The sequence below is a fragment of the Rhinatrema bivittatum genome, chromosome 7 (assembly GCF_901001135.1).
Source record: "Rhinatrema bivittatum chromosome 7, aRhiBiv1.1, whole genome shotgun sequence".
Classification (NCBI taxonomy): domain Eukaryota; kingdom Metazoa; phylum Chordata; class Amphibia; order Gymnophiona; family Rhinatrematidae; genus Rhinatrema; species Rhinatrema bivittatum.
The window spans coordinates 48,012,535-48,035,084 of NC_042621.1; the positions used below are offsets into that span (position 1 = coordinate 48,012,535).

General features: G+C 50.2%; 1 protein-coding gene across 3 annotated transcripts in view; it reads right to left on the reverse strand.

Annotated features, from left to right (window-relative positions):
- Positions 1 to 22,550, reverse strand: part of TCF25 (transcription factor 25) — a 372,469-nt gene that overhangs the window by 165,836 nt on the left and 184,083 nt on the right. For all 3 annotated transcript variants that reach the window (XM_029608348.1, XM_029608345.1, XM_029608346.1), the window contains exon 12: positions 16,682 to 16,841. In XM_029608348.1, the coding sequence (XP_029464208.1) occupies positions 16,682 to 16,841 (160 nt within the window). The remainder of the gene's footprint in view (positions 1 to 16,681; positions 16,842 to 22,550) is intronic.

The following is a 22,550-nucleotide window of genomic DNA, read 5'->3' on the forward strand; positions in this document are numbered from 1 at the left end:
TAGTGGGATTATCAAAATCTGCTTTTGAAATAAATAAAAATACAAGATATAATGAAGAAAGGATTGTTAAGCAAGAAAAACAACTATTAGAAGTCGAAGAGAAAGTAAAAAAGTTAGAGAAAAATCAACAGAGTTTAATACAAACAGAAAATGTGCAAAATAAAAAGCTGGAAAATTTAGAAAACTCTTTGCGGAGTACCAATATAAGAATTGTAAACTTTCCTATCATACCACAAATATCACCAGTGGAATTATTTAAAAGTTACTTGATTGAAAAATTGAAAATTCCAAGAGAGGCACTCCCACTAGTCACAAAAGCCTATTACTTGCCACAGAAGAAAGTTGTAAGAGATCAAAGAAGTGAAGAAACAGTGACGTATGTAATGAATGTGACTGTTTTACTGGAATTATCCCAAGAATAAGTGATTACAACAAGAGGAGTATTACTGGTGACTTTTGCCTTTTTGACTGAGAAAAATAACATTTTCCGAATGTATTTTAGGAATAGCGCAGAGCATTTCTACGGACAAAAAGTATGGGTATACCCCGATATTACTAAGGTTACACAAGATAGACGGAGGAAATTCATAAGTATGAGAGTTGAGGCACTTGCTATTTGTACAAAATACACTGTGAGATATCCATGTAAATGTCACATAAAATATCAGGGAAATGATTATATCTTTTTTGAACCATCGCAGTTAAAGTTCTTTTTGGATGCTCACCCGAAGGCGACTGGATCAGAGCATTAGGCATAGAAGGCTGTTAATCTTAGTCTTTTCTTTTTTTTTGTATTTTCCTATATATCGCTCCTAGTAAATGTGGGCCGTAACTCCCCCATGCATTCCTGTTCTAGTTAGGTGGTGTATTAAGAGGTTTATTATAATAATCTTAATTAGGATTATGGTGAAGTGCAAATTTCCTGTATTTTGATTTAAATATACCACCTTATTACCCCACATTGTTATACTCTGTGTAAATTTTGAAATGCATAATAAAAAATAAATTAAAAAAAAAAAAGAAACTGATGAGCTGTTGCTTGTTTCTTTGAGTGTAGCGAGTTTGCCAACAGGGAAAGTGTGTCTGCCCGATCCTCGGGTAGAAAAGCTTTTGAATGTATGGTGTTCAATTCTGCTCCTATGAATTGAAGCAGGTGAGACGGAATGAGATGGGACTTTTGATAATAGATGAGAAAGCCCATGGAGTGAAGTAGAGTAATTGTTCGACTGAGGGAAGCCAGAGCTCCTTGTTGAGATTGATTTCTGATTAGCCAGTCGTCTAGATAAAGAAAAACATGGACACTTTCTTTGTGTAAGTGTGCTGCTATTACTGCCAGACATTTTGTGAACACTCTGGAAGCTGATGCAAGTCCGAATGGTAGTACTCTGTACTGGAAATGTTGATAACCCACCATGAAGCGCAGGTACTTGCGATGAAGGAATATTGGAATGTGAGCGTAAGCATCTTGAAGATCCAGAGAACAAAGCCAATCTCCTGTTTGAAGAAGTGGAAGCATGGTGCCTAGAGAAACCATCCTGAATTTTTCTTTCTTCAGAAATTTGTTGAGATTTCTGAGGTCTAGGATGGGATGTAGACCTCCGGTTTTCTTTGGAATAAGGAAATAAAGGGAATAGAATCCTCTGCCCTGCTGAGTCCGGGGACTGGCTCTACAGCTGGTTCTCAGAAGGGTGGATAATTTATTTATTTATTTATTTATTTTATTTGGCGTTTTTATATACCGACAACCGTTTGCACATCGTATCGGTTTACAGCTAACTTAGAACTAACAGGCAAGGGCCTTTAATTATACTTGTAGATGGATTATGATTATGGATTATGATTATTCATAATAGATGGATTATGGATTTAATTCTACTTGTAGATGGATTATGTGATTTGCGCTTAGCATAAGAGATCTTGGAGGAGATCTCTTGGAGTTGAGAGAAAATTGAGTTGATATCCTCGAGATATTATTGTGAGTACCCATTGGTCTGTTATTTGTATCCAATGGTTGTAAAAGTAGGATACTCTGCCTCCTACCGGTATATCTGGTTGAGGTTTGAAGAGATGGCTTTGGTCTCTGGTAATGGCTTCAAAAGCCTGCAGCCAGTCCGTCTGCGGCGGAGGTTGAGGCCTAGCAGCTCTAGGTTGGCTAGGCTGAGATCTTTGCTGCAGCCTAGAAGATCTGCCTCTTGATGCTGGAGGGTAATTACACCTCTGTCTGTAGAATGGTCACCGAGATTCTTTCCTTGGATGTCGGCGAGATGATGGTGTAGCAGAGTCCTGTGGAACTGACGACAGTTGACGCAGGGTTTCTGTGTGTTCTTTTAATTGTGCTACAGCATCTTGTACCTTAGAGCCAAAAACGTTGTCACCAACACATGGTAAATCAACTAACTTTTCCTGGACCTCAGGCCTGAGGTCAGAGGCTTTAAGCCGTGCCCAGCGCCTTGCACTTATACCAGAGGCCGCTACTCTGGAGGCCGTTTCAAAACTATCATAAGCGGCTCGGACTTCATGCTTGCCAGCTTCAAGTCCTTTGTGTATGATTGCTTGGGCTGCTTCTTGATATTGCTGTGGTAATAAATTTGAAAATTCTTGCATCTGTTTCCACAGGTTTCTCTGATATTGTGTCATGTATAACTGATATGATGCAATTTTTGTGTTTAGCATGGCTCCTTGATAAATTTTTCTGCCCAGTGAATCCAAGAATCTATGATCCTTGCCTGGAGGAGTGGAGGAATGAGGCCTTAGCCGTTTTGATTTCTTTGGTGCAGACTCCACAACTGACTGATGTGGCAGTTGTGCTTTCTGGTAACCGGGGACAGATTTTACCAGATAAGTGGTGTCCACTCTCTTATTGATAGCTGGTACTGAGCATGGGTGCTCCCAGAGTCTGTGCTGTAAGTCTAGGAGGACTTCATGGACAGGTATAGCCAAGACTTGCTTTGGAGGGTCCACGAATTGGAGGACCTCCAGTGTTTGTTGTCTAGCATCCTCTTCAGTTACCAGAGTAAACGGTATGGTGTCCGCCATATCCTGAACAAAATTTGTGAAGGATAAATCCTCCGGTGGAGATTTCTTTCGTTCTTCTGGAGGGGAAGGATCAGACATAAATCCTTCAGAAGAAGTGTCTGTATGCCTTTCGTCCCAGGTATCATATGGATCACCCTGATGTGGAGACATTGGAGAAGACCTTGGTGGACGAGAAAGTCCTGAAGGGCCTGGCTGTGGATCATCTAAAGGTATCCGACCAGGGACTTCTTCTCGTGGCTTGGATGGAGTTGATGGAATAGCACTGACTATTTCATCCAATTTTTTCATTAGAAGCTGGTACAGTGCGAATTCTGGATGTCCTGGAGCCCCAGGTGACATCGGCATTGATGGTTGCCTCGGTATAGCCTTCGGCTGTGGTACCGGCATCAGCGGGATCGCCGGCATCGATGCAGGCACCGGCATCTACGTCTGTTGATCCTTCAAGGCTTGGAGCACCGCTTGACGGATTAAATCCGTCAATTCCTCCGTGATAGCTGGTGCAGGCAGAGCAGCTACACATGGTGGCGGTGGAGGTGTCGATGGTCCTTCCTCAGGGCCCTGTGGAGGTTCGATATGGGGTGAAGGCTTCAGCGAAGGCACCGGTGTTTCCTGGAGTCTAGGCCGTTTCGCGGTCGATTCCTCCAGAGAGAGAAGCGCCTCTGCTATCGATGGGTGTCGGTGCCGATGGCGATGCTTCGGATGGTGTTCGGTCGCTGACTTCGTCGATGCTATCGATGGTGTTGGCGATGAATGATCCCCCGACCCTTCCGGATGACGTTTTTTCAATATTACACGTTTGGAGACTCCGGCCGGAGACGATCGAGTCGATGTGGAAGGGGATGGCAGAAGCTGTAGATGGAATAAATGCTCCATCTTTTCTTGGCGGGCCTTTCTTCCCTTCACGGTCATTTCTGCACACTTGGGACAGGTTGTTACGTCGTGTGTTTCTCCTAAACAAAGGACACACTCGAGGTGTGGATCTATAATGGACATTGTCTGATTACAGTTGGGACATTTTTTAAATCCCGTGGCCATATTTTTTCGTCGACAGCTGTCGATGAAAATGAAAGAAAACGTGAGAAGAAAAAAATTTACTCAATGAGTAAAACAGAAACTAAGATTTACTCACCAGCTGGTGGTAACCCGAGAGACCCCGATATGGGAGAGAATAAATGGTTCTGAAATCTGATTTTTAGTCAAACTGTGAGAAAAACTCACATAGGCTCCTGCTCTGCGATGCCAACAGCAGCGCGGAAAAAGGAAGACTGAAGGGAGACCCCTGTGGCTGAGAATATCATGGCATGCTGGTCATGCTCAGTAGGCTCAGAGTGCCAGTCAAAAGTTTCTAGAAACTTTGACAGAAAGTTTTCCGCAATAGGGCTCCATCAATGATGTCACCCATATGTGAGGACTAGCATCCTGCTTGTCCTGGGATAACCTGAAGTATTGGAAACCACACTTGGCATGGCCAGTGAGGTGCTATCAGGATCATGGTTCCCTTGTCCTGAAGTAACTTCACAAGAGTCTTCGAGAGAAGAGGAAGTTGAGGAAATGCATAGAGTAGACCGGTTGCCCACGAGAGGGAGAATGCATCTCTGGGATGAGAGAGTTTGTTGCGAATGAGAGAGCAGAAGTTCTCTACTTTGCGGTTTTGAGGAGACGCAAAGAGGTCTATCTGAGGATATCCCCATTGTTGGAAGATGGAGTTCGCTACTGAGGGGTTGAGAGACCACTCATGCGGTTGAAAGATGCGACTCAGCTTGTCTGCCAACACATTGTCCACTCCCGGCAAGTAGGTGGCACTGAGGTACATCGAACGGGAGAAAGAGCTTCTGCCCATATCTGTGCAGTTTCCTGACACAGAAGGAAGGAGCCTGTGCCTCCCTGTTTGTTGATGTACGACATGGCCACCTGGTTGTCCATCTGGACCAGGATAACTTGATTTGAGAGGCGATCCTGAAATGCCCTGAGAGCATATCTGATTGCTTGATGCTCCAGGAAATTTATTCGCTGTTTGGCTTCCTCTGGAGACCAAGATCCTTGTGTCTGCAGATTGGCCACATGGGCTCCCCAGCTGAGGTTGGAAGCATCGGTGGTAGAGTTAATTGCGGGTCTGGAGCCTGAAAGGGCAAGCCTTGGAGGAGATTGATCTGATTTTTTCACCAGGCAAAAGACTGACAGAGTGAGTCGGTTACGTGGACAATGGTCAACAGGGGCTGAATGCTTTGAGTCCATTGTGACCGTAGAGACCACTGCATGACTCTCATGGCCAAACGGGCCATTGGTGTGATCTGAACTGAGGACACCATATGTCCCAGAAGGATGAGAAAGTGGCGTGTAGTCGTGGAGTGCTGAGACTGCAGCTGGTGTGCAAGAGACACGAGAGTGAGAGCTCGCTGTCGAGACAGAAAAGCCTTTGCCCGCAAGGTCCCCGAGTCTGCCCCAATGAACGACAAGGTTTGAGATGGGACTAAGTAGGATTTGTCGTAGTTTACGAGAAATCTTAATGAAATTAGAGTGGGTAAGGATAGATTGAGGGACGACAGAGCAGCTTGCTGAGTGGGAGCCCTAATTAACCAATCGTCTAGATAGGGGTAGACGTGAACACCTTGAGTCCTGAGGAAGGCTGCAACTACTACGAGGCCTTTTGTAAAGACTCGTGGCGCAGACGCTAGGCCGAATGGAAGCACTTGGTACTGATAGTGCTTGGGGTCTACTAGAAACCTCAGGTATTTGCAATGAGATGGAGTTATCGCAATATGAGTGTATACGTCCTGGAGGTCCAGAGAGCAAAGCCAGTCTCTTCTTTGTAGAAGAGGAAGAAGCGAGCCTAAGGTTACCATCTTGAACTTCTCTCACTGGAGGTACTTGTTGAGGGCCCATAGGTCCAGAATAGGACGAACGCCTCCCGATTTTTGGGGGATTAGAAAGTACCGGGAATAGAACCCTAGGCCGTGCTGAGAATAGGGTACGGGTTCTAATGCCTTGTACTGGAGAAGGAGGGAGACCTCCTGATCCAGAAGGATGGAGTGATCGGATGTTCTCCACTTCAGTAGAGGTGGGGATTCCGCTGGCACGGAGAGAAAGTTCAGATGGTAACCCTGAGCAATTATCGCCAGTACCCACTGGTATGAGGTAATTGAGTGCCAAATGTTGTTGAAGTGGCACAATCGATCTCCCACTGGTATGTGAGGCAATAGAAACTGGCTGCTGCTCTCTAGGTAGAAGTAAAAAACCTGAAGCAGGACCTGGCTGAGGAGCTGCTTGCGGATTTTGTTTCTGTGTCTGACGAAACTGGGCTTTTTGAAAAAGGTCTCGTTGAACGGGATCTGGTTGTGGCGGGTAGGACTTCTTCGGGCAGAAGAATGACTTCTTAGAGTCCTTTCGGAAGGGCTGTTTTGAAGAGTAGTCAGAGAGAGCTGTCTTAGGGTCTCATGATGGTCCTTGAGTTCCGCCACCGTCCATTGAATCTGTTCGCCAAACAGATTATCTCCTACAGAGGGTAGGTTGGATAACCTGTCTTGTACCTCAGGGCGAAGATCGGAAGACTTGAGCCAGGCCCATCTCCTTGCCGAAATAGCGGCTGCAGATACCCTCGTAGCAGTGTCAAAGATATCGTAAGATGATCTGATCTCATGCTTGCCTGCCTCAAAACCCTTGTTTACTAGGGTTTGGAGCTGATCTTAAAATTGCTGAGGCAGGGAGTCTGTGAAATCTTGTATCTGCTTAAAAATGACCCTATTATATTGGGTCATATAGAGCTGATAAGTGGCAATTCGGGAGATGAGCATTGATCCTTGGAAGACATGGTGACCAATGGCATCTAGAAACTCCTGTTCCTTGCCAGGGGGAAAAGAAGTGTGAGGCTTTGATCTCTTTGATCTTTTCTGTGCAGATTCTACCACTACAGATTGGTGATCCAATTGAGGTTTCTGAAAACCCAGAGCTGACTGCACCAAATATGTAGTGTCAGCTTTTCTGTGGACAGGAGCAATAGAGCCAGGATGTTCCCAGTTCTTCTTGAGGAGATCCAGAAGAACCTGGTGGATAGGGATGGAGGTTATTTCCTTGGGAGCATCCAGGAATTGGAGCAACTACATCATCTGATGTCTATCATCCTGTTCAGTCTGTAATTGGAAGGGAACCAATTCAGACATTTCCTTCACAAAATTTATAAAGGAAAGGTCCTCTGGAGGAGAACGCTTTCTACTTTCAGTGGGTGAAGGTGATGAAGGCAAATCATCGGTGTCTGGGGAGGAATCATCAGTCCAGGTATCATAGGAATCAGCACCTAACCCTCTAGGAAATAGAGGGGGACGGAGTGGTGGGATACCCGGGGGTCCTGGTCTAGGCTCCAAAGGAATCGAAGGAATAATTGGAGGCACCAATGAAGGTATCGAAGGCACCGGCGCAGGCATCGAGGGCATCCATTGGATGGCTCGGTGGCGCCAACGGGCGTATCAGCACCGATGGTTGGACCGGTGGCGATGGACGTATCGGCATCGATGGCTGAGGCAGAACTCCTGATGGAGGGATGCGGAACAGTGTTTCTCCTCCTGATGACAGAGTAAGCGGGAAGGGCACCGGAGCCATCGGTGACCCGGGGTCCATCGGTGGAAAAGTGGCAATGAGCGCTTCCATCCTGGAGAGCAGTGGTGCCAACGCTGCCGGAATCGGGTTGGTGGTCGGTTCCACAATCTGTACCGGTGTCGGTGCCGGAGGAACCTGGAGTCGATGCATCTCCTTGTCGATGGCCTCCTGAACCATCCGGTCCAGTTCTTCTCGGAGACCTGGAGCAAGCAGCCCCGGCTCCGGAACAGAAGAAGGAGGCAGAGGCATAGCTGGAGGGACCACTGTTAAAGGCGGAGTCGCAGCTCCCGATACCCTGTCGGGTGAGGGTTGCCTCGGTGACCCGGTCGCCGAAAAGGTCAGTGCCTTTTCTGGAAGGGGTTTCTTCGACGGCGGCTCGGACGATGACGAGGTCGATTATTTCGCTCCCTCGATGGTCCAAGACTTTCAATGTCGATGTTTGTCTCTGTGATCCCCTCGGTCCTGAGGGGGGAGTAGAGGGTGTCGAAGGACGAGATGTTGTTGATGCCGGACGGTCACCGGCCGGTAGTCGATGTTGGCGTGGTTGACTGAGCCGGTTCTGACGTCGATGCAATGGACGGAGTCGGGGTTTGAGCACGGAAAAGAAGTTCCATCTTTTCTATTCTGGCCTTGCGACCTTTTGGTGTCATTAGGGCACATTTGGTGCAGGCCAAGACATCGTGCTCTCGTCCAAGACACATTACACAGACTTTATGGGGGTCTGTGATGGACATGGTGCGATTACAGTCCGAGCACCAATGGAATCCTGACGCCATGGCAAAAAATTGAGCCGCGGTACGGTCGACGGCCAGTAGGCCGCGAGGGCCAAACTAGACTGTAATCGACGAAGAACGGGTAAAAACTTACCGGAGTACTGTGGCTTGGAAAAGTTAAAGGAGGGACCCCTGTGGGGCAAATTAACTTTTAGTAATTCCGTGAGGAAAATTCCCGTCAAGAATCTCTGCAGACCTCCTTAACCGCGAGGCTACTGCTGCGCAGAAAAAAAAGGCTGAAGGGAGATCCCTGCTGGCTGCAGGGTTAGTGCCATGCTGGGCATGCCCAGTAGGGGCCAGTCAAAGTTCTGGAAACTTTGACAAAAGTGTTCTGCGACTGGGCTCCATCCTGTGATGTCACCCATATGTGAGGACTACCATCCTGCTTGTCCTGTGAGAAAAAGCTGCGCCATGGCTCTCCCCACCTTTAATCCAGAATCAGGAAAACCCCATTCCAGAAAAGCCATGGGGTGACCCCGCATCCCATCAAGGACCGGATCCGATCCACCTAAATCAGATTCCTCCTGAGGGATTTTAACCCCAAGCACCTGAAAAGCCAGCGGCAGCAAGGCGTCTAGCTCCTCTCTCAAAAAGACACGCCACCTTTGGGTCATCACCCTTGAGTGGCGGGATCGCCGTAGTGTCCCCTGTATCTGTATCTTCGGAAACAGGACCCCCCAGGTCCGCTGGAACCTGAGTGTCCTCAGACACATGAGGAGCCTTGACAGAGTCATCCAAGGCACCCCCACACCGACCAGAAGCCGAGGGTGGCCCAGACGAGCCTTGCACAAGAGGGCCCCTATGCCGGCTAGATCAAGACCGTTTTGGGTCGAGAAGACGACCCCCATAGGCTGGGCTGCTAAATCATGTGGGTCCCTGGCTGCAGTAACTGCCTGCTGCTTGGCTAAATAAGCCTCGTGCAGCAGCAGTACAAAGTCTGCTGAAAAAGACCTGAAGGAACTAGCTTTCTCAGGCAAAGGACCCTAAAGCGGCAGCCTGGTGGCTTCCAACTCCCCACAATCATGGGCAGAGATGAAATTGGGCTGGTGACAAGCGAGAAGGCGCTTCCTCTTCCCCCTCCGACAGCACAGGAACGGCCGAATGCAAATCCAAGATGGCTGCCGTTCCCGTGCTAATCGGGAAGGGAGCAGCACCCCAGTCAGCAACTCCATACGAGTCCAGGAATGGGCGTGGAGGACCCTCGGTGCTGTTTCGCAGCGGTTGGAGAGGCCCTCCCCCCCCCTTGGAATACGTGGCACAAAGGCTGATGTGGCTGAGCCGTGACAGAGTCGTGCCGCACGCACAGTATGCTGACCCCGGCCCATCACTGCATGGTGTCAGTAAGCACCAGGACACAGTCTGCAGAAAAAGAAACAAAAAAACAAAACCTATCGCCGTGTAAGTAAAAGAGGAAGGGTCTGCCACTCAGCCAGAATCAAACACTAACAGCCCAAAGCAAAAACTGATGTTTCTCTCTCCTTTTTTTTTTTTTTTTTTTTTAAACTTCAATGAAAAGTACCAGAATTGAGACAGCCTATAAGAAAACAAAACACAAATAGGCTGTCTCATATATAAAATTAAAAAAAAAAAAAAAAGAAAAGAAAAAAGGTATTTAATACCTGCAGCCACCCAAGCGGCTTCGTGAAGGGGAGGAATCTGGACCACCAGATTTACACCCCATGGGCACATGGGTAGGGGACACACAAGGGTCACCAACCCCTGGCCCGCCCATCTCAACCTGACAGGGAGAACCCCTTAGGAATCAGGAAAATAATAATAAACCCCCAGGAGGAAGGCTCAAAAGGAAAAAAATAAATAAAGTGTCTCAGTTGCAGAACTGCAGGTATTCACCCATCTGTTGGAGACAGAGAAATAGTGAGGAACTGCAGGTGGCACGTGTGGTTTAGTGGAAATGTCATTAAAACTTCCTCTGTCTCTATCTGCTGGAAGGGAGGCAAAACCCAGGAGTCTGGAGTGATCTGGGTATGTACAGGGAATTATGGGGCATCCATCACCCTAGAAAACATATCCCTACTAGAAAGAATGTAGTCGAACTGACATTGTGTGTTATGAGCTCTAGATACATGGGTATAACTTCTCTCCCCAGGGTGAAGAACCCTCCACGCATCCACTAAATTTAAATTCTTACAGAGAAAATTTATACCCTTTCCCAAGGATGTTGTGGGGCCACCTGACCCAGAGGAGCGATCCAGTTGCCTATCATAGACACAATTTAAATGTCCTCTTAATATGATCAGGACGTTGGTGTAGGGCAATGGAATATAGGAAAAGTAGTTCTTACCTGTTAATTTTCGTTCCTGTAGTACCACGGATCAGTCCAGACTGTGGGGTTGAGCCTCCTTTCCAGCAGGTGGAGACAGACTAAAACTGAAAGGGTGTCCTACATGAGGACAGAGCCTATCCTGTAACCCCTTCAGTATAACCATTGTCAAAGCAGAAAATAACAAAACCAGAATAGGATCAAGCAAGTAACCATAACGCTCAAATGAGCAACTGTAGAACAATGTGAGAAATATGGTATGACTATACGCTCTTGCATATACTTGGTATTTGAACAACCAAGGCTTCCGGTGAATTGCTCAGTATTCTTGCAAAGAATGAAATATAAAAATCTGCAAATCTGCAAGAACAAGCTTCGAGAGGACAGAAAAAAGAGACAAACAGGGAAGGACGTCTGGACTGATCCGTGGTACTACAGGAACAAAAATTAACAGGTAAGAACTAATTTTCCTTTCCCTGTACGTACCCGGATCAGTCCAGACTGTGGGATGTACCAAAGCTTCCCTATCCCGGGTGGGACCGAGACAGTCCCGCTTGAAGCACTTGCCGCCCAAAGGAACCAAAAACCGGCGCTTGCACATCCAGACGGTAGTGTCGAGCAAAAGTATGCAAGGACGTCCAGATGGCGGCCCTGCAAATCTCTTGCGGAGAGACAGATTGGCTCTCCGCCCAGGAAGTAGCCTGAGAACGTAGCGAGTGAGCCTTTAAGCCCTCCGGAATTGTCCGTCCTTGGTAGAGATAAGCCGAGGAAATGGCTTCCTTCAACCATCGAGCAATAGTGGTTTTAGAAGCCGGCTTGCCCCGATTGGGACCACTCCAGAGGACAAAAAGATGGTCCAAGACCCGAAAGTCATTGTTAAACTTAAGATACTGGAGTAGAACGCACTTAACATCCAGTCTACGAAGGTCGCCTCCAGTGGTACCCGCAATCTCATCCGGAGAAAACGCTGGAAGCTCTACCGACTGGTTGACATGGAAGGCGGACACCACCTTCGGAAGAAAAGAGGGCACCGTTTTGAGAGAGACACCGGATTCAGAGAATCGCAAGAAGGGTTCCCAACAGGACAATGCTTGAATCTCAGAGACCCGCCGAGTGGAGGCGATTGAAACAAGAAAAATTGTCTTGAGCGTAAGATCCTTTACCATAGCCCGACGGAGAGGTTCGAACGGAGCAGAACAGAGGGCCCGGAGGACCAGATTGAGGCTCCACGAAGCACAAGTATTGCGAGCGGGCGGACGCAGGTGTTTGACTCCCCTCAAGAACCGAACAACGACCGGGTGAGCCGCTAAAGGATGACCTTCAACTCGTCCGAGAAGAAAGCCAAGAGAGGAAACTTGCACGCGGAGAGAACTGAAGGAGAGACCCTTCTGTAGAAAAGAAAGAACTAACGAGAACGGGGCGGAGCGAGCTGAGACACCAGACTCCTCACAAACAGTCTCAAAGACTTTCCAAACGCGCACGTAGGCTAGAGAGGTCGACTGCTTTCGGGCTCGAAGCAAGGTGGCGATTACCTCTTCCTTGTAGCCCTTACGTCTCAGACACAGCTGTTCAAAAGCCAGGCCGCTAGACAAAAGCGATCGGCCTGGTCGAAAAATACGGGCCCCTGCCGTAGTAGACGAGGAAGATTGCCCAGCCGCAGAGGTCCGTCCGTCGCCAGGTTGACAAGATCTGCGAACCATGGCCTGCGAGGCCATTCGGGAGCTACCAGGACCACTGGCCCCCTGTGGAGTTCTATTCTCCTCAGAATCTTTCCCACTAGGGGCCACGGAAGAAACACGTACAGAAGGACGTCTGTGGGCCAGGGAAGAGCCAGAGTATCCACTCCCTCCGAGCCGTGCTCCCTCCAGCGGCTGAAGAACCGATTGGCCTTGGCATTGCGCATGGTCGCCATTAAGTCCAGGTGGGGGGGCCCCACCTGCCGACGATCAGATCCATGGCTGCGTCCGAGAGTTCCCACGCTCCTGAATTGAGCGACTGGCGACTGAGAAAATTGGCTTGAACGTTCTCCTTGCCCGCAATGTGGGAGATTGATAAAGTAACAAGGAAGGCTGTCTAACCAAGTCGTGGAGGCAACAAATAGAGAATGTTTTAAGATATATTTCTACAATAAAGAATCCCAAATTTGGACATTTTGGTTTCTAATTCTCTATTTGTTGCCTCCGCAATGTGGGAGGCTGCCAGGCAATCCAGGTATCGTTCTGCCCAGGCGAAGAGACGGCTGGCTTCCAGGGCCACCAGGTGACTGCGAGTGCCCCCCTGCCGATTGATGTAAGACACGATGGTGGAGTTGTCAGACAGCACTCTCACCGCTTTGCCGCGTATGAGGGGCAGGAACTCCTGCAGAGCCAGACGCACCGCCCGGGCCTCCAACCAATTGATGTGCCAGCGAGTCTGAATGGGCGACCAGACACCTTGAGTGGACGGGACAGGCAGACCGCACCCCAGCCCGAGAGACTGGCGTCCGTGGTTACTATCGTCCACTGTGGAGACTGAAGGGGCATGCCACGAAGAAGATGGGGGAGCGAAAGCCACAACTGCAAGTCGGCGACGGTAGAGGCTGAGAGAGGGAGGACTATGTGGAACTGTTCCGACACCGGCTGCCAACGGGATAGCAAAGCTTTCTGTAACGGTCGCATATGAGCAAAGGCCCAGGGAACTAGATCGATGGTGGAAGCCATAGACCCGAGGACCTGCAAGTAGTCCCAGGCCGCTGGCAACGAGAGCAGATTCCGAATCTGGCCAATCAACTTTAGGGCCCGTGCACGAGGCAAGAAGACCTTGCCCACCCGAGTGTCGAAGAGGGCTCCCAGGAACTCTAACTCCTGGGAGGGCTGAAGGTTGCTCTTGGAAAAATTCACTATCCACCTGAGAGATGCGAAGAGGGCTAGTACCCGATTCACTGCCTGTTTGCAGAGAGACTCTGACTTGGCCCGCACAAGCCAGTCGTCCAGATAGGGGTGAATTAGAATGCCTTCCCGACGAAGGGCTGCCGCCACCACTACCATGATCTTGGTGAAGGTGCGAGGTGCAGTCGCAAGGTCGAAAGGAAGGGCCCGAAACTGGAAATCCTGGTTGAGGATGTGAAAACGAAGATACTTCTGGTAATCGCGGTGAATCGGGATATGGAAGTACGCCTCTGTCAACTCGAGCGAGGCAAGGAACTCTCCGGGGCGAACCGCCACGATGACCGCTCGCAAGGTTTCCATGCGAAAACGTGGGATCTTGAGAGCTCGGTTGACCCGTTTGAAGTCTAGGATCGGTCGAAAAGTCCCGTCCTTCTTGGGCCCCATGAAGTAAATGGAATACTGGCCTGCGCCGAGCTCCCTTTCCGGGACTGGGACAACTGCGCCCAGACTCAGGAGTCTGGCAAGGGTTTGCTCTACTGCTTCCCGTTTGGAACGCCCACAAGGAGAGAATAGAAAGAGATCCGGTAGGTCACTAAAAAGTTCGAAGGCGTACCCATCTTGTACATTGTCGAGGACCCACTGGTCCGTCGTGATTTTGACCCATTCCTCGAAAAAAAAGGGAGAGGCGGCCGCCCAGAAACGGGACCGAGGAATATGCCGACTGACCTTCATTGAGTAGCAGGCTTAGGGGTGGAGCGCGCAGGCGGGCCTTCACGAAAGGGCCGACGCCCACGAAAGGGCTGCGACCAAGACTGAGACCGGGAAGAATAACCCCTCGAGGTGCCACCCCGTCCACGTGGGGTATACCATCTCTGTCCCTGAAAACGAGGATGGGAAGGTGTAAAGGAGCGCGACTGCTTCGGATGATCCTCCGGGAGCTTATGGAGCTTATTTTCTCCCAAGGAATCCATAAGTTTCTCAAGGTCCTCTCCAAACAGCAACTTACCTTTGAAGGGCAGCGAGCCCAGCCATGCTTTGGAGGACGGGTCAGCCGACCAATTGCACAGCCAGAGGAGTCTCCTAGCGAACACCGCCGAGGCCATTGCCTTCGCCTGAACGCGGAGAAGGTCGTAGAGCGCATCAGCCCCATAGGCGATGACGGCTTCCAGTCGTTCGGCGTGCTCCGCCTCCGCCGACGGGAGGTCCTGGGTGCCAAGTAACTGTTGAGTCCACCTAAGATCTGCGTGCAGCATGAGACTGCTGCAGGCAGTCGCATGGACCCCCAGAGCCAGGACTTCAAAAATGCTTTTCATATGCGCCTCGAGCTTGCAGTCCTGTCCATCCTTCAGGGCCGTCGATCCCTCCACAGGGATGGTGGTGTGCTTGGTGACCGCGGAGACGTAGGAGTCCACGGAGGGATTTTTCAACATGTCCAAACATTCCTCCGGGAGGCGGTAGAGCTTGTCCATAGCCCGCCACACTCGGAGTCCCGCTTCGGGAGCCTCCCATTCCCGCAGGAGCAAAATCTAGTGCATGGGATGAAATGGAAAAGCGCTTGCCTGAGCCCTGAGTCCCGCCAGGACCGGGTCCATATTTTTTGGCAAGGAGCCATAAGGGTATCCGCGGGAGGCCCCTCCAGCGCCAATTTCTGGAGTACAAAGGGGATGAGGGGCTCTAACTCCTCCCTTTGGAACATACAGAGGACCCTGGGATCATTCACCTACAGAGGGGGGAGGGTAGCTGCTGAATCAGAAAAAGGGTCAGGATCCGGAAGGACCGGATCCACCGGGGGCATACCCGGGACCACCTGCACCCGGAGAGACCCCGGAGGCTCCGCAGTCAACAGCGCGGAGCGTGGGATTTTTACCGGGGGGGGGGGGGGGGGGGCGGGGGGCTTCCCCCTCCTCCTGCAGGCTAGCTAAATAAGATTTATGCATGAGGAGGACAAAATCTGTCGAAAAACAAGTCTTGGATTTCCCGGAGGAGGGGGGGAGCGAAACGGGAGCTGCTGAAAAATGCAAGATGGCCACCGTTCTCGGGCTAAATTTGCCTGCCCTGCCGAGAAGGGGCCTTCCCCACCCGGCAGAAAAAATTTTAAAATAGAAATGATTGGCAGCCCGCCGGCAAGAGTGAAGCAGGGGAGAGAAACCTGCCTTTTTTTTTTTTTTCAAAACTGAGCACAGCACTGGGATGCTAAGCCCCCACGGCAGCCAGAGGAGGGGGGAGACGAGAAATGGACCACCAGACTCTGTCCCCACACCGGGAAGCACTTACAGACTCAGGCTATGCTCCACACAAGGGGCAAAGCCCCCGAGTCCGGCAAGAGCCAGGAGACAGTACCGTCTCCTGCACAAGAAAAAAGACTGACTAAACTTTTTTTTTTTTTTTTTTTTAAGAAAGAAGAGCCAATCCAACACTAAAAAGAAGTACTTGCTTGAGCCCAAGAAAGAAGAAGGATAGTCTGCTAACTAGCCGAAATCAGGAGACCGAAGGGTGAGCTGATGCACCTGCTGGAGACAGACAAATACTGAAGGGTTACAGGATAGGCTCTGTCCTCATGTAGGACACCCTTTCAGTTTTAGTCTGTCTCCACCTGCTGGAAATGAGGCTCAATCCCACAGTCTGGACTGATCCGGGTATGTACAGGGAATAGCAATTTGCGCAAAAAGAATGCTCATGATTTGGAGCATACACATTGCAAAATATGATGGATTTGCCAAATAAAGAACCCTCCACCTATATTATTTTATAGCATTTTAAATAAAAAGCTTTTCTCTACAACATTTGGCTCTAAGTGTCTATTTCAAAGAACTACATCACAGCTCTATACGTACCAGGCACTGACTAAATACAGTGAGAAATGTCTAGTTAGCATTATGTATATGAATCTTTATTTTACCTATTGATCTTTCCAAATCAATGGAGACATGGAAGAGAATCTAAACCAGAGAAGACAGATACAGCAATGGAAAATAAGCTCCAACAGTGCCAAAGAGGTGAAGACAAGTATTTTTTGGACAAGATGAAAGATATTGTTTTTTTTATGAGCTGGACATACAGTGCTGATCCAGTTCCTACATCCCTAAATTCACAGATATTTTCATTAGCTAAGGTAGTGTCTGAGTGACACTTACCACCAGGGAACATAATAAGTGCATTCTGGAGGAGCTGGGCAGCTTTCTCCTGGAGATCCGCAAGGTCTGCTTCTGAAACATCTTCCTGCTGACTCAGGAAAAAGTATGCCAAGGGCACCGAAAAGGCAAAGTTAGGGAGCTGAGAGAGATTCCGGTGAGTCTGGGGATGAAGAAAAAAACAAACGTCATGGAAACTATATCCAAGAAAGAACCAAACAGCAGCTTTCACTACAACTGTAGCAAGAGAAGGTGCAGAAACTAAGGAACACAAAGCTGCACCACTCCTGCTAGACACAACAGAGTAAAGTCTAACATGCCAAGGACAGCATCACAGACAAACAAGAGCAAACTCATCCCTAACATTAAGGCACATATAAGTGCCATGCTGGGCTAGTATCCTGTTTCTGACCTTGGCAAAATTGGGTTGCTTCAAGTGTCCAGCACATCCATTCCCTGTTGCTCACTCTCAGAGGTGGTGATCCCCAAGTCTACCTGGCAAATAATTAACGCACCTGTCCACCAGAAAGGCATCAAACCTCTCTTGCACTCAACCATAGTACTAGGCTTCACCACATCCTCCGACAAATTCCACAGCTTAATTATGCATTGACTGATCACTGCGTGCTATAGTAGCCTAATAATTAGAGCAGCAGGCTGAGAACCAGGGAAGTCAGGATTCAAATCCTGCTGCTCCTTGTGACCTTGGGCAAGTCACTTCATGCTCCGTTGCCTCAGGTACAGACAGATTGTAAGCCTTCTTTGGACAGGGAAAAGGGACCACAACACAGGAACACTTGATGAGCTACACTGGCTTCCAATTGAACAAAGAATACAATATAAGGCACTATGCATAAAAGAAAATTAGGTCTTACCTCTGTTAATTTTCGTTCCTGTAGTACCAAGGATCAGTCCAGACTCCTGGGTTTTGCCTCCGCACCAGCAGATGGAGACAGAGCAAGATTTGACAGGCTCTGCCATAAGTACCAGGGTGCCACCCACAGCCTGTCAGCATAACGTAATGTCAAAGCAAAATGCCCTGAAACTGAAAAAAAATTAACTACATACCGGAAGTTCAACCGGAGAACCCTCGGGTCACTGTCCCCAATGAGAGACCTGTCCCAGAGAAAAAATGGAAACAGAGAATAACTGCACAGTATGAAACTCCGCCGAAAAACACAGTATAAACAACAGCGGACTCTCAGAGACTGAGAAAAATATTGAGGGTGGGACTCTGGACTGATCCTTGGTACTACAGGAATGAAAATTAACAGAGGTAAGACCTAATTTTCTTTTCCCTGTACGTACCAGATCAGTCCAGACTCCTGGGATGTACCAGAGCTGAGACTACTTGGGATGGGATCCGGAGAGTCCCGCTCTCCATACCCCTGCTCTGAAATTGCCTTCCCTGGAGCCCTGGACATCCAGGCGATAATGACGTGCAAAAGGTATGCAAGGATTTCCAAGTTGCAACCCTGCAGATCTCCTGCGGAGAAATCTGCATACACTCCGCCCATGAAGCTGCCTGGGAACGCTTCGAATGTGCCTTCAGACCCGGTGGTATAGGCCTACCACTGAGTAAATATGAGGAGCCTATACCCTCCTTCAACCAACGAGAAATGGTGGCCTTGGCCATACTGCCCCTCTTTGGACCCTGGCAAAGCACAAAAAGGTGATCAGATAAAGGAAAGTCATTAGTCACTTTCAAATATCGTAGGAGTATCCTACGCACATCCAGCTTCTTCAGATCCCTCGAGACTGGGTCCACCTCGTCGATATCCGAAAAGGAGGGAAGATCCACCGACTGATTTAAATGAAACGAAAAACAACACTTTCGGAAGGAACGAGGGAACCGTGCGCAAAGTAACTCCAGAGTCAGAGATCCGCAGAAAAGGTTCCCTACAGGACAGAGCCTGAAGTACAGACACTCTTTGAGCTGACGAAATTGCCACCAAAAATACGGTCTTCAAAGTAAGGTCCTTAAGAGTTGCCCTCTTTAGAGGCTCAAAAAAGGAAGCACACAGGGCCTTGAGGACTAAATTCAAGTTCCAGGACGGACACGGAACTTTCAAGGGTGGACGCAACTGATTCGCCCCCTTCAGAAACCGGGCAACGTTGGGATGCGCCGCCAGAGGCCTCCCTTTGAGATACCCCCTAAAACAACCGAGGGCTGCTACTTGTGCTCTCAAAGAACCACAGGACAGCCCTTTAGCTAAGCCATCTTACAGGAAAGCCAAAATAGCTGAAATGGACGCCCGGGTAGATGGAATCAAACGCTCAATGCACCAGGATTCGAAAATCTTCCACACTCGCACATATGCTAAGGATGTCGACCTCTTACATGATCTCAGTAGAGTAGACACCACCGCATTCGAATAACCTTTGTCCTTTAGCAGACGCCTCTCAAAAGCCATGCCGCTAGACAAAAGCGATCTACATGATCGAAACACACGGGTCCCTGATGAAGGAGATCTGGTAGATACGGGAAGCGTAGAGGTTCCTCCACGGCTAGATTGACTAGATCTGCAAACCATAGGGGCCTCTCGGGAGCCACCAGAATGACCTCGAAGGGATGGGCCTCTATCGCCGAAGAATCCTGCCGATCAGAGGCCACGGCGGAAAGACATACAGCAGAATCGTTGTTGGCCAGGGCAATGCTAAGGCGTCCACGCCTTCTGCCCCCGTGTCCCTTCGCCGGGCAAAGAACCGTGGAGCCTTGGCATTCTTGAAAGTGGCCATCAGATCCATGACTGGTGTGCCCCATCTGTCGCAGATGAGTTGAAAAACCCTGTCCGCCAGTTCCCATTCTCCGGGATCGAGTTGATGGCGACTCAAGAAGTCTGCGTGAATGTTGTCAACCCCCGCTATGTGGGACGCCGCTATGCTGACCAGGTGACGTATCAGGAGGCGAGCTTCGAATGCCACCGGCTGACTTCTGGTTCTCCCTTGACGATTGATGTAGGCCACTATGGTCGCATTGTCGGAGAGAACCCCGACTGACTTCCCTGAATCAGGGGAAGAAAAGCCTACAAGGTCAGTCGCACCACCCTGGTCTCCAGCTGATTGATTGACCAGCGAGACTCGGCCGAGGACCAGTGTCCCTGGACCGACTTCCGTAGACAAACCGCTCCCCAACCGAGGAGGCTCGCATCCGTGGTGACCACCGTCCATTCCGGCGTCATAAGCGGAACTCCCCGAAGGAGACTGTTCGAATACAGCCACCATTCTAGGCTGAAACGAGCCGGCTTCGTCAAAGGTAACGGAAGGTAAAATTGCTCGGACACTGGACTCCATCGGGAAAGCAACTCTGACTGCAAGGACCACAATGTGTGCGAAAGACCAGGGAACCAGGTCCAACATTGAAGCCATGGAGCCTATCATCTGTAGGTAATCCCAAACCGTCGGTGGTTGTTTCAGGAGTAAGGACCGGACTTGTCCCTGCAATTTGTGACAGCGCCCAGACGAGAAGAAGACTGCTCCTCGGCGCTATCGAATAAAGCTCCCAAAACCTCCAGAGACTGTGATGGAGTGAGGTGACTCTTGGTAGTATTCACTACCCAGCCCAGGGAACGCAACAGCTGAAGAATGCGACTGATCGCCGACTGACAGAGACTCTGATTTCGCCCGAATCAACCAATCGTCCAAGTATGGATGCACCAACCATCCCTCTCGCCTCAGCTGTGCCGCCATGACCACCATGATCTTGAAGGTTCTGGGAGCTGTCGCCAGCCCGAACGGTAACGCCTGAAACTGGTAATGCTTCCCTAGGACGTAGAACCGAAGATGCCTCTGATGATCCTTCCTGATCCCGATGTGCAGGTATGCATCCGTGAGATCCAGGGAGGCCAGAAATTCCCCCGGACACACTGAAGCGATGACGGAGCGCAACTTTTCCATGCGAAAGCGAGGAATCCGCAGGCATCTGTTGACGCACTTGAGATCTAGGATGGGGTGGAAGGCCCTTTCCTTCTTTGGCACAAAGAAGTATATGGAGTAATGTCCTTTTCGTTGTTCCAGAGGTGGTACAGGTACAATTGCTCCCAAGTCCAGCAGCCGACCCAATGTCTGCTGGACAGCTTGACGCATGGTGACGGGAAAAATCACGGGTGGGGCTGGTGCAAAATCGCGGGTGGGGCTGCGTGCAAAATCTAAAGCGTAGCCGTGTCTTATCACCGAGAGCACCCATTGATCCGACGTGATCTTGGTCCATTCCTCGTAGAAGAGAGACAATCTGCCCCCTACCCTGGGTATGGAGGAATGGACCGGCCGGACATTATTGTGCGGACTTAGCACCAGAGGAACCAGCATTGGGAGGAACCAGGCCTGCCAAAACGTCTGCCTCGAAAGGACTGAGGCTGTTGTCTGTCTCCCCCCCCCCCCCCCCCCCGACCGGAAGGAGGAAGAAGAGGAAGGAGTACCTGGACAAGAGGCACGGGCTCTGCAATTTCCACGAAATCTTGACCTAGAAGAGAAAGTGGTCCTGGGACGTGCTTTTTCCTCCGGAAGACGATATCCCTTATTCTCGCCCAAGAGTTGAATCATGTCGTCCAACTCCTTCCAGAATAACAGCTTGCCCTTAAACGGCAAGGAGCCCAGTCTGGATTTAGAAGCTCCGTCTGCAGACCAGTTCCGCAACCACAATAGCTGCCTCACCGAGACAGCTGCAACCATGGAACGTGCAGAGGTTCGCAGAAGGTCATACAGGGCATCCACACTATAAGCCACTACCGCCTCGAAACAGCCAGCTTGTCAGGCTTCCTCCTCCGAGAGGCCTTCGTTGGCAAGGAGCTGCTGAACCCAACGCAGCCCGGCCCTTAGCACAAAGTTACTGCAAATTGCCACCCGGGCTCAGAGAGCATATACTTCAAAGATCTTCAACTGAACCTCCAGCTTCTGATCCTGAAGATCCTTCAACGCCGTGGTCCCTGTGACCGGAATAGTCCTCTTGGTGACTGCTGATACAGCTGCGTCCACCTTAGGGACCCGCAGAACTTCCAATGCGTCCTCAGGCAATGGATAAAGCTTAGCCATAGCCTTCGTGACCTTCAACCCCAAGTCCAGGGTGTCCCATTCTCGAAACAACAAATCCGTAGCCGAAAAATGAAAGGGAAAGGTCGTAGGAGGACCACTCAGGCCTAATAAGAACGGATGCATGGAACCAAGACAAGACTCTTCTGGCGGCGTGGCAATCCCCAACTCCTATAGGATTGCGGGAATGAGGGGTCCCAGCTCGTCCCTACAAAAGAGACGGATCACCCTGGGATCATCGCCCTCCGAGGCCTGACTCTGCCATTTCGTAACTGGCGACGGGGTCCCGTCTCCATCTACCCCCCTCGGGGGTGGGGACGGACCCTCCAAATCCTCCTGGTCCAATGTCTCCACAGAGGAGTCCGAGTCCTCCTGTGGGAGGCGGGCCCTCAGAGGCCTCTTCGACCACGGGGGTTCTACCGGGGCCTCTAGGCGAAGGCGGACCTTGTCCGCAGGTTGTGGCCCCTCGGGCCCCCCTGCCGCCGCTGAGTGCCGCTTTTGAGTCTTACGGGCCTTAAAGGCCCTATGCATAGCTAATATAAACTCCGAAGAAAATGAGGAGCAGGAGACGTCTGAATCAGCTCCTGCATCGTCCCCTGTCACTTCCCCTGAGTGCCCCGCGGGAGAGACCAAGCGCGGGACCAGCCGTTGGGGGGAGAGGAAGGGTGGCGAGTTCCTGACCCCCCTGACAGTGGCGTCACGATCGGGACCGCTGCGGGGTCGGTGCCAAAATGGCGGCTTTTGCTGTGCTGGCCGGCAGCTGCTGGTGGAGGGACGCTGGGAGCTCCCCGAAGGCAATGGTGTTGGCGCTTCGCCTAAGTACCACCCCCTGCGCTGAACCTGA